Source organism: Dendrobates tinctorius, unplaced genomic scaffold (assembly GCF_039654945.1).
Source record: "Dendrobates tinctorius isolate UK_male_01 unplaced genomic scaffold, ASM3965494v1 ptg000326l, whole genome shotgun sequence".
NCBI lineage: Eukaryota > Metazoa > Chordata > Amphibia > Anura > Dendrobatidae > Dendrobates > Dendrobates tinctorius.
In genome coordinates, this window is record NW_027361993.1 from 5,017,663 (window position 1) to 5,029,939 (window position 12,277).

General features: G+C 43.7%; 1 protein-coding gene across 1 annotated transcript in view; it reads right to left on the minus strand.

The window, feature by feature from the left end:
- Positions 1-1,259: 1,259 nt before the first annotated feature.
- Positions 1,260-12,277, minus strand: part of MEGF6 (multiple EGF like domains 6) — a 557,152-nt gene continuing 546,134 nt past the window's right edge. Inside the window, exons 35-39 of the mRNA XM_073561705.1 lie at positions 11,958-12,086; positions 8,499-8,627; positions 8,130-8,258; positions 6,694-6,738; positions 1,260-1,898 (exon numbers count right to left, since the gene is read on the minus strand). Coding sequence (XP_073417806.1) covers positions 1,828-1,898; positions 6,694-6,738; positions 8,130-8,258; positions 8,499-8,627; positions 11,958-12,086 — 503 coding nt within the window. The 3' untranslated portion in view covers positions 1,260-1,827. The remainder of the gene's footprint in view (positions 1,899-6,693; positions 6,739-8,129; positions 8,259-8,498; positions 8,628-11,957; positions 12,087-12,277) is intronic.

Below are 12,277 nucleotides of genomic sequence, written 5' to 3' on the forward strand. Positions count from 1 at the left end.
CTACCTTTAGATACTTAATTTGTCATGGGTGACACTTGTGTCTAACTGTGCAACATAGATCCAGTGTTTTATCTTATGGGAACAGCATTTGTCAGCAGCACAACGATCTGTCCTGTTTCTCTGGGCGATGGCTTTTGTGTCTCCATGCACATGTTCTTAAAGGGGTGGTCCTGGAGTTTGATATTACTTACCTTTTAGGGTACGTCATCAATACGAAGTTAGCAGGTCTGTTGCAGGAGGAACGAGTATACTGAAGTGAATGGGGGCTGAGATGTAGTACCCCAGGATCCCCTGCTCCTTAGTTCTGCCAGAGTGCAGTACCTACCTGCTAACAGTTGACTGGTGGGGGCGCTGAGTGTCTGACAATACCTTTGTGTGGAAAAGCAGATTTATATAGAATCTTCCCCCAAAACACTAAAAGCACACAGGGGTACAGCAGCCCATACTCTTCTATGGATGCCGTATACCCGAGCCTTAGGCGGCCTTTTATATATTTTGTATGGATGGCGATGCATCGTAGTTTTGGATTCACTTTCGCCTTCTGAGTGTACATTGTTTCATCATCTCTGCTTGCTTTCAGTGAATAGAAACAAATCTCTGCAGGAAGCGCTGTTAATATATTACAAAAAATAATCTAGTACCTTCTAGCTATTACATCCTGCACCCAGTGGCCCTCGGCAACAGAAACGCCATAATATCCACTGCGGTCTCTTATTGGTCGGGCCCCTTCTTCGTTGGGCTCATTTTTAGGGGCCATATCTTCTGTAACAATTTTTTTTTCAAGTATTTTAAAGCACCAAATTACTTTTCACACACTTTCGTTCTTTGAATCGATGACTCCCCCTAACATACATCACGCCTTCCATTAGTAAAGACCTATTTTCGCTGCCTTCCCTACCACAGAACACAACCATGGATCTGTTCCTGGGAAAGCTGGGTGGCAACCAATGGCCTCCGCTGTATCTGTCACACATCATTCTTATGTTTTTTTTCCTGGGTACACAGTGATTTATAAAAATCAGATTTGCCTTGCAGGAGCCTGGGTGGCACAGTCACCCAGCTTTCTTGGCATCCTGCATGTATATTTCCGTAATCTCCGCTCCCATGGTGGTGGCTAATTAGAGCTATAAATGATCACATCTGCCCAAGAGGCTGTGGGACGACCATATGGATTGTCATCCAGCGCTCCCATAGACTGATCTCATGGTTACACGGATAGATTTGTACATGGCGAGACATCAAAAACCTCAGACAAGACAGACGTTTGATGCACTTTTTAGGCCATATGGTCACCAGACGCGCACGACCCTTTGGCTGCGTCTTCAAGACTCTTTCTCATAAATAAGTCAACATAAATAGACTTCTTAACTATGTGACAGGCAAACAAGTCTGAAATAGTAATGATCAAGACAAAAATGTCACTTGACCCCTAAAAAAAAAACAAAACAAAGTGTCTTCAAGGATCTGACGCCTCAAATTCAAATATTGCCGGTAATTGAACACAAATGAGAATTGTGTATCCACAGCCGTTGAGTCTACGGGGTCCTGGCTCCGAGCAGAAGACCTCAGGGGTTGACCATTGCTCCACCAAAGAACCTCTCCGTGTCATTGGTGGATCAGGGATAGTAAATGGAAATGTTAAGACTGAACCATGACATGTGAGTCTTCTTCGTGGTCTCCTTGTTGCATGGTCAGCCTTGATGACGACCATTGCTTCTACCCCTCCAGAATCTTGGTCTCTCCAGTATGGATATAAATGAATATTGTCTCATATTGATAGTGGTTTTATGGTGGCACCAGCAATGGATTTTTACTCCTGGACTGAGGCTATGGCCGATGTTTGCTTGAATGTATTAGATATCTAGCTGAAGATTGATGTGATGGTCGAGGATGCCCGTCTGTAAGCCAAAGGAGAGGAGAATGGGGTATTATCAACTGGTTCAATAACGCAGAATGTCGTCATTACAGAAGTTTTTCCATTTCTGAGAGAGATGACAGTTGGTGCTTGTAAAATTTTATGGAGGAGGAGCAGCTAGAGGCAGATTCAAACATTCTAAGCAAGTTTAAAGGGAAGGTGCCGCAATTTTATATAATTTGCAAAAAAAGATTAAGTAACAAAACATGTTGTTTCAGCAAATGTTGTACTAACTAGGATTTATGGCTTGTTTGTAATAATGTTTTAATGTAGCCACTGGGCGCTGCCATCTTGATTTGCAGATCTGTGGAGGACTCATACAGTCTGCAAATATGGCCGTCCCTGGACATAGGAGACTGCAGTCGGTTCCCGACCCCACATTGCAGCCTCATTAGCAGTGAACTGGGCACGCCCCTGTGGGCTGCACCATTCACTGCTGTAGGTGTGGCTGGGCGCCATTTTCCTGTAGCCCAGTGCTATCTGCTGAGCTTCACTTTCTGCACTGTGCTTCCTGCTCCAGCTCCACTGTCCTCCTGCTCTGTCTCCGCCTCCTCACTCACAGCCCCAGTGATCTCCGGTAATCTGACACCTTCCTTTTTATGACAGCTTTTATGGCTGTCTGAAGAGGACAGTGACAAATACAGCCCATAGTCTAGTGTATAATTGGGGGGGCTGGAAGTTTCACCAGTGTGGGCATATCTGTAATACTGTCTTGTGTGATACTGCCTGCTGAGCTGTGTATCTAATCCTCTCCTGTGTGATGCTGCCTGCTGAGCCGTGTATCTAATCCTCTCCTGTGTGATACTGACTGCTGAGCCATGTATCTAATCCTCCCCTGTGTGATACTGCCTGCTGAGCCGTGTATCTAATCCTCTCCTGTGTGATACTGACTGCTGAGCCGTGTATCTAATCCTATCCTGTGTGATACTGACTGCTGAGCCGTGTATCTAATCCTCTCCTGTGTGATACTGACTGATGAGCCGTGTATCTAATCCTATCCTGTGTGATACTGACTGCTGAGCCATGTATCTAATCCTCTCCTGTGTGATACTGACTGCTGAGCCGTGTATCTAATCCTCCCCTGTGTGATACTGACTGCAGAGCTGTGTATCTAATCCTCTCTTGTGTGATACTGTCTGCTGAGCCATGTATCTAATCCTATCCCATGTGATACTGTCTGCAGAGCTGTGTATCTAATCCTATCCTGTGTGATACTGTCTGCTGAGCCGTGTATCTAATCCTATCCCATGTGATACTGCTCTCCTGAAATACTCTGTGCTGCTGTCACCCTGCTGGTTTTATGTGTGATCTACATGGTGGTATTGTGTATGATCTATATGGCGGCATTATGTGTAAAGTATATGGCGGTATTATGTGAGAACACTATGGCAGTATTATCTGCTAAAAGGGGACCCATTCTAGGGTGGTTCTGGCTGAGTACCTGCACACGGGTCAGGGGTAATAGGTGCAGTCAGGGGAGGGCTGGTGAGGCAGCTGAAGAGAGGGGTCTCATTTTTATCGCTACTGAATGGCTACATTTCCCCCATCCTGCTTCCCAGCGTCACCCCAGACTGTGCCTGTCGCCTCGCTTTCACACATCGCCAGGACAGGATCTGAGGAGGGGAATGGGGTCTTTGCATGCAAAGTCTGGATCAGAACAGGCCATCAATCGGCAGAAATGTTTCCTGGATTTCTGTGGTGCTGTCACCCTGCTCCTCCCCCATATATCTCCCTCTGTGCCCCCCATAGACCAGCACACTGCTCTCCTGAAATACTCTGTACTGCTGTCACCCTGCTCCTCCCCCATATATCTCCCTCTGTGCCCCCCATAGACCAGTACACTGCTCTCCTGAAATACTCTGTGCTGCTGTCACCCTGCTCCTCCCCCATATATCTCCCTCTGTGCCCCCCATAGACCAGCACACTGCTGTCCTGAAATACTCAGTACTGCTGTCACCCTGCTCCTCCCCCATATATCTCCCTCTGTGCCCCCCATAGACCAGCACACTGCTCTCCTGAAATACTTTGTACTGCTGTCACCCTGCTCCTCCCCCATATATCTCCCTCTGTGCCCCCCATAGACCAGCACACTGCTCTCCTGAAATACTCTGTGCTGCTGTCACCCTGCTCCTCCCCCATATATCTCCCTCTGTGCCCCCCATAGACCAGCGCACTGCTCTCCTGAAATACTCTGTGCTGCTGTCACCCTGCTCCCTCCACCATATATCTCCCTCTGTGCCCCCCATAGACCAGCACACTGCTCTCCTGAAATACTCTGTGCTGCTGTCACCCTGCTCCCAGAATCCTTGCTGCCTGCCATCCTCAGTGACCGAAGACCCCATTCCTCTCCTCAGATCCTATCCTGGCGATGTGTGAAAGCGAGGCGACAGGGGCCTGATATATGGTGGAAGGAGCAGAGTGACAGCAGCACAGAGTATTTCAGGAGAGCAGTGTGCTGGTCTGTGGGGGGCACCCTGTTCGGTGCCAGGGATTGTACATAGAGCGCTGTGTTTTATACACATGGATGGACCGTCTGCTTGTCTGCTCCACAGAAATCCAGGAAACATTTCTGCTGATTGATGACCTGTTCTGATCCAGACTTTACATGCAAAGACAGTCAGTAACTTTGCAGGCCCCATCAAAATGGCTGCTCACTGTGTTCCTAGATGTCATAGGTTTTTGTGCCAGATTTCAGTAGCTGCTCCCCCTAGTGTTAACAAGTGGAAATGCCAAACTTTTTAAAATAATTTTTCATATTTTGCAAAATTAAAAACAAATGATATTTTTTAAGAAAATGTAAACATTAATTCTTTACATTTTTTCAATTGCTGAAAAAAATTTTTTGGGATGGCACCTTCCCTTTAATGATACGATGCGGTGCACTACAATATGGATCTTTAAACTCACAAGTGCCCAGGGAGGCACCGCATGTACCCAACTGTTTTTAATTTGGCAGTGGTGAGGTGATATGACTGCCCTACCATTAATTGATATCAGCTAACTATTGTGTGACTGCCATTTATAGTATTGTGTGGTGATTTGCATACTCTGGGCATTATTTCTATTTGAATCTGCCTGTGCCAGCAGCACTGAGTGGCAATCCTATCTGCTATGTTGCTATAACAATCACTTGTGAGTTGAAAGATCAATAATTATAATGTTTTGATCGCCCGTTATTGCATTTTACGGCAATGTTGTGGTGACCAAAAAAGCAAAAAACAAATTCTAAATAAATTTTTATTTATAGATCAGGCGATTCTGAACTGATACCAAAAAAGTGTTATGTTTTATTTTGAATGGAGCGATTTAAACTTTTATATTTTTTAAATAAATTTAGAAACATTTAGTTTTTACTTTTCACTTGCTTCAATAGTCTCCATGGGAGACTAGAAGCTGTGATCGTTCGATCGCCTCTGCTACACATAACAGAGCTTTAGCGCCCTGCTCTATGTAACTAAAATGATCATCTGCTATGGGCACCGGCCACAAGGCAATGACAATCACAGGATTCTCCTGCAGACCCCGGGTTGTCATGCCAACCCATCAGCGACCCCTGGTCATATTATACAGGGTTAATGGGTGGGATTTGTGACTCGCTTCTGGCGCAAGCATGTTAAATGTCAGTGTCAGAGATTGACTGCGGCATTTACATGTTAACAGCTGTGGGTGGATTGGAATTCCACCCACGGCTGTTAGGAGCACATGTCAGCTGATGTAATCTGACATGTGCCAGAAAACATGCAGGCTCTGCTCCAGAGCCTGCATGAAGTACTGAGACACGACCTTTGACGTATATACACGTCAAAGGTCTTTTAAGGGTTTAAAGGGCACATTTTTACCCAGTGTATTCCTGCCAACACATTAGGATTTGCAGCAGACTTTTCTGCTGCAAATGCTGAACATTTGCACAGTTTCTTCATAGATGTTTATGAGCAACAACCATTATGTTTCTGTAATGGGAACAATATCTATTCACTGAAGATAGATTTGACCCATGAATTAAGAGTGATCAGTCCTGGTGGAGAAAAAAAAAAGCAGAATTCTCTAATAACATAAACTTTGTAATCTGTTTTCACATGTACTATTAATCTCTAGAATAAAAATAATAAAATGGTTAATCTTCAAAAAGGACCTTTCACTTAATTTTTTTTATATTAGCGGAGCACCTCCTCCAATTGCCGATGCACTGCTTGTTCTGGAACAATTTTTTCTTACTCTTCTTTTCCCCTCTCTAGTAAAGTTATAGCCCCCAGTAATAAAGGTGCAACTTTTCACTTTAGCCAACTGGGCGTATACCACAGAACATCTCTGTGAGCGCAGCAGTGTTTTGATTGGCTGGCATCAGAGGAGAAAAAGAAAATGGGTGGAGTTCTGTGGTACACGGTCAGTAGGAAAATGTGTATCTTTATTGGGGCGGGACACAGACGAGAAAGAAAACTTTAGCGGCAATTGTAGGAGGTACACTATTTAAATTAAAAATAATCCAGAGGAAAAAAGGTCTCTTTACAGTACCGTAGGACTTGGATAAATGTGAGCTAAACACTTAGTATTAAAGGGGTTACTCTTGAATCCTCACCACTGTGGTCAATGGGAAAGGTTTAATTTCGCAGATAAATCTCAAGTGAAAGTCAACTTTTTATATTATTTATATCAACAGGTACAGTATACAGTTTGTATCTAATATATATAATCTGTCCCAACCACTAAAACTATAAGAGCGCCAATGACAATGGTGATAATAAAGCAAGAACAAAACATGCAACTTAGTTTGGACTTACGGAGGAGAACCTGTAGCTGAGCAGACATAAGCGGGGGAGGGCCTCCTGTGAATACAGCCGGATGTAACACGTTAGTAGAAGGACAGTGAGGATAAAGCCGACATAATCCTCCATATGACACTACCTCATCCTAACCACAGTAGATTGAAGATTACAGCTCTGGAACAAACTTTAACTTATGTGAAAGAGAAATAAAAACAAGAAAACTTAACACTAAGAACAGATCCTGGAAATTCTGTGGACAGCGTGTTGTACCTTACAGGGGTTATCCGGGACTAATAGATATAGATAGATATATATATATATATATATATATATATATATATATATATATATATCTATCTTACTAGGGGCCTAAAAGCTAATACACAGACCACTTCTGCCGGTCATTCAGTGGTTTCCACTGACATCACATCGACAGTGGCGGCTTCCCTTCCACTTTACTCTGTTGACTGGGCGTGACTGCCAATGTCATGCTGATTGACAGTCGACTCTCCGATGCCTAACTGTAAGGAGCCGGCTGTCAATCAGCATGATGTTGACAGTCATGCCCCATCAACAGTTCAGAGTGGAAGAACTGCTCTGTTGATGTGGACCACCTGAATCACTAGCAGGAACATTGAGTAGAACAGGCAGGTTATCTCTGTTAGAAACTACCTGCTGTTAGATTTTAGGCCCATAGTAAAAAAAAAAATAAATAAATTAGTCTTTGATTCATACTTCAAAGGGAGTCTGTCACAAGGAGTGTTTTATTCATAGAGGTTGTGACTGGGCCCATGAGGGTGAGAGACCGCCGACGCCAGCAGAAACTTTTACTGGATGTGCATCCTCAGACGCACATCCAGTTGAAGTGCATTGTGACGTACAGACCCATCGGGTCCGTGCGCGCCAATACAAGCTACCAACCAATCAGAGGCCAGCAGCAAGCATGATAGTGACATTATGCACTCCCGACGCTTGCACGCTGAAGTCAGCTGCCCGGCGGGGGAGCGGAGGGAAGGGGAGAAAGCTGCTAATCAGTGGTGAGGGAGTAACTGAAGTATATGGCAGCAGGTTTACTAGTCCTCTAGTCATAATCTCTTGCTCATAAATCAGAGATGTTATATAAACAACACTAATAAGTGCAGGAAGTGACACATTTCTGGAATCTGGGTCTCTGACGCTACATTATATTGTTCTCAGGTTAGGTGGCAAAAACCTGGTGACAAGATCCCGTTTAATTAGCAGGTGGAACAGTATACTATAGATCTAAATGGGATATGAAGAGATAGCGTGCAGCTCCAGGGCCTCAATGCACAATGTATGATCGCCCCCTACTACACTGTGCCATTTATAATACTTATTGAGTGTTTGGGCTCCAGGATACAATTGTGACTGCCACCTCTGTCCTTCCTCGTTTTTTGCAGGTGATGGGGAGTACTTGAGAAGATTCGTACCTTCCTGGCAAGTGGCTCCTAAGTGGCGGTTGAGACAGATGCATCCTCCAGTCAGGGCGTTGCACTGTGCGTTCCAGCCGCAGTCGCAGCTCAGGCTGCAGTTTGGTCCATAGTGATTTATCCTACAGTCTGGGGTGAAGAACAAGCGCTCAGTGACGGTCCAATCCACTTTTTAACATATGATGTAAGCCAATCGAGCATGCTGAGAGTTGTAGTTTCACAAGAGATGAAGAGCCACAGCTTGCAGACCACTGACCTATATAGTGTTCTCTAACCTAGGGCTGCACCAACTCCCAACTGCTGTAGTTTTGCAACAGTTAAAAACACTGCTTAAAAACCATTAGCCCGAGATTGCCAGCTCCACTGTACCTAGATCACAGGTCGCTCCCGTCTTCCCAGGGGGACAAAAGCAAACACCAGTCACTGGGTCACACGGTCCGTTCCCTTCACACTCACAAATCTTCCCACAATTTTCTCCAAATGTTCCCGAATTGCAGCCTGGAAGATATAAGAGATGATAAAACGTTAAAGTTGGTGAGAGATAATGATTACAGTTCTTAAAGGTTATGTTCACCCTTTTCCCAAGCAATAAACAACGTTAATTTACAATTGACTTACTGTGCACATTATCTTGTTCTGATCATGAGATACAGCTAATATTATACTCAAGAGCTGCATTCACAATTCTGCTAGCTGTTACCAGACACAGTCGGCCAGCTTGTCATGAGATACACCACTAACAACTTACTGTAACTGTGCTCCAATATTGCAGAGAGCAATCGATTTATGAAATGATTATGATTTCCTAGGATACAAGTCAAACTCTGTATAGACAGACAATAAACCAGTGCTAAAGCCTGCTGCACAATTGTGAATGAATTTTTAGAGCTAAAAGCAACAGGGTAAGAAATGTATGTAAACAGTGACTGCACCAGCAGAATAGTGAGTGCAGCTCCGGAGTATAATACAGGATGTAACTCAGGATCAGTACAGGATCAGTAATGTAATGTATATACACAGTGACTCCACCAGCAGAATAGTGAGTGCAGCTCTGGAGTATAATACAGGATGTAACTCAGGATCAGTACAGGATCAGTAATGTATGTACACAGTGACTCCACCAGCAGAATAGTGAGTGCAGCTCTGGAGTATAATACAGGATGTAACTCAGGATCAGTACAGGATCAGTAATGTATGTACACAGTGACTGCACCAGCAGAATAGTGAGAGCAGCCCTGGAGTATAATACAGGATGTAACTCAGGATCAGTACAGGATCAGTAATGTAATGTATGTACACAGTGACTGCTCCAGCAGAATAGTGAGTGCAGCTCAGGAGTATAATACAGGATGTAACTCAGGATCAATAATGTAATGTACGTACACAGTGACTGCACCAGCAGAATAGTGAGTGCAGCTCTGGAGTATAATACAGGATGTAACTCAGGATCAGTAATGTAATGTATGTACACAGTGACTGCACCAGCAGTATAGTGAGTGCAGCTCTGGAGTATAATACAGGATATAACTCAGGATCAGTACAGGATCAGTAATGTAATGTATGTACACAGTGACTGCACCAGCAGTATAGTGAGTGCAGCTCTGGGCTATAATACAGGATGTAACTCACGATCAGTACAGGATCAGTAATGTAATGTATGTACACAGTGACTGCACCAGCAGAATAGTGAGTGCAGCTCTGGAGTATAATACAGGATGTAACTCAGGATCAGTACTGTAATGTATGTACACAGTGATGATAAAGGGACATAAGCAGTCCCGAAAGCTTGCTTTGTAACAACATTCACTATTATTTGTTAGCCATTAAAAGGTATCATACCCACAAGATTCCTATTTTGTTTCTCTCACTGAGAGCACTTTATATATTCAGTTCTGGAGTATAATACAGGATGTAACTCAGGATCAGTACAGGATCAGTCAGTGTCAGACTGAGAACATTGGGCCCACCGGAGGATTTGATTCTGAGGGCCCACCTTTATCCCCCACTGAAGAGCCCCTTAGCAACTGAAAAGTTTGCACTATGAACTCTCCTGAAGGAGAAGTCAGGGCCCACCAGAGGATTCTCCGGTTCTCTGGTGGGCCAGTCCAACCCTGGGATCAGTAATGTAATGTATGTACACAGTGAATGCACCAGCAGAATAGTGAGTGCAGCTCTGGGCTATAATACAGGATGTAACTCAGGATCAGTACAAGATCAGTAATGTAATGTATGTACACAGTGAATGCACCAGCAGAATAGTGAGTGCAGCTCTGGAGTATAAGACAGGATGTAACCCAGGATCAGTACAGGATCAGTAATGTAATGTATGTACATAGTGACTCCACCAGCAGAATAGTGAGTGCAGCTCTGGGCTATAATACAGGATGTAACTCAGGATCAGTACAGGATCAGTACTGTAATGTATGTACACAGTGACTGCACCAGCAGAATAGTGAGTGCAGCTCTGGAGTATAATACAGGATATAACTTAGGATCAGTACAAGATCAGTAATGTAATGTATGTACACAGTGAATGCACCAGCAGAATAGTGAGTGCAGCTCTGGAGTATAAGACAGGATGTAACCCAGGATCAGTAATGTAATGTATGTACATAGTGACTCCACCAGCAGAATAGTGAGTGCAGCTCTGGAGTATAATACTGGTTGTAACTCAGGATCAGTACAGGATAAGTAATGCATGTACACAGTGACTGCACCAGCAGAATAGTGAGTGCAGCTCTGGAGTATAAGACAGGATGTAACTCAGGATCAGTACAGGATCAGTAATGTAATGTGTGTACACAGTGACTTCACCAGCAGAATAGTGAGTGCAGCTCTGGGGTATAATACAGGATGTAACTCAGGATCAGTACAGGATCAGTAATGTAATGTATGTACACAGTGACTCCACCAGCAGAATAGTGAGTGCAGCTCTGGGGTATAATACAGGATGTAACTCAGGATCAGTACAGGATCAGTAATGTATGTACACAGTGACTGCACCAGCAGAATAGTGAGTGCAGCTCTGGAGTATAAGACAGGATGTAACTCAGGATCAGTAATGTAATGTATGTACACAGTGACTGCACCAGCAGAATAGTGAGTGCAGCTCTGGAGTATAAGACAGGATGTAACTCAGGATCAGTACAGGATCAGTAATGTAATGTGTGTACACAGTGACTTCACCAGCAGAATAGTGAGTGCAGCTCTGGGGTATAATACAGGATGTAACTCAGGATCAGTACAGGATCAGTAATGTAATGTATGTACACAGTGACTCCACCAGCAGAATAGTGAGTGCAGCTCTGGGGTATAATACAGGATGTAACTCAGGATCAGTACAGGATCAGTAATGTATATACACAGTAACTGCACCAGCAGAATAGTGAGTGCAGCTCTGGAGTATAAGACAGGATGTAACTCAGGATCAGTAATGTAATGTATGTACACAGTGACTGCACCAGCAGAATAGTGAGTGCAGCTCTGGAGTATAATACAGGATGTAACTCAGGATCAGTAATATACATACACAGTAAAAATATTTAGTGTATATTATAATTATATATTAACTGAAAATTCAGATCTGCTTTGTACATTTACAAAGTATCATTTATAAGTACAGTAGATGTTATGTTCTGTCCCTGCAGAATTTTAACACATGATATTTTTCTACAACTTTTTATTATGAAATGTATATCTTCCAAAAACATTCCTTCTTTAACATGTACTTCATATCCTGTTTCAGTTTGTCCTCTCTTCTCAGTAATATTTAGGTTTGTGTTTACATCTCAGCATTTTGTAATGTACGGTCTCGCATGTGACACCAACCTTTTTCACATCGGTCTCCATTGAAACCAGCAGGGCAGCGGCAAACCCCAGTCACTGGGTCACAGGATGCTCCATTTTCACAGTTGCACACTTCCTGGCACTTGTTTCCATAGTAACCATGGGGGCAAACTACAGAATGTAGTAAAAAAGCAGTGATGAGTTTCACTCTGTTGAATTCTGCTTTTTTATCTAGTAAATATCCATTTTTATTTCTAAGGGACTCGCTCTTCCTTGACTTCAGCGTCAGACTGCTGTTCCTTGGGTCATACACACTAGTGACAAGTAATTTTCCTGAAGAAACCTCTTTAGGGCCCATTATT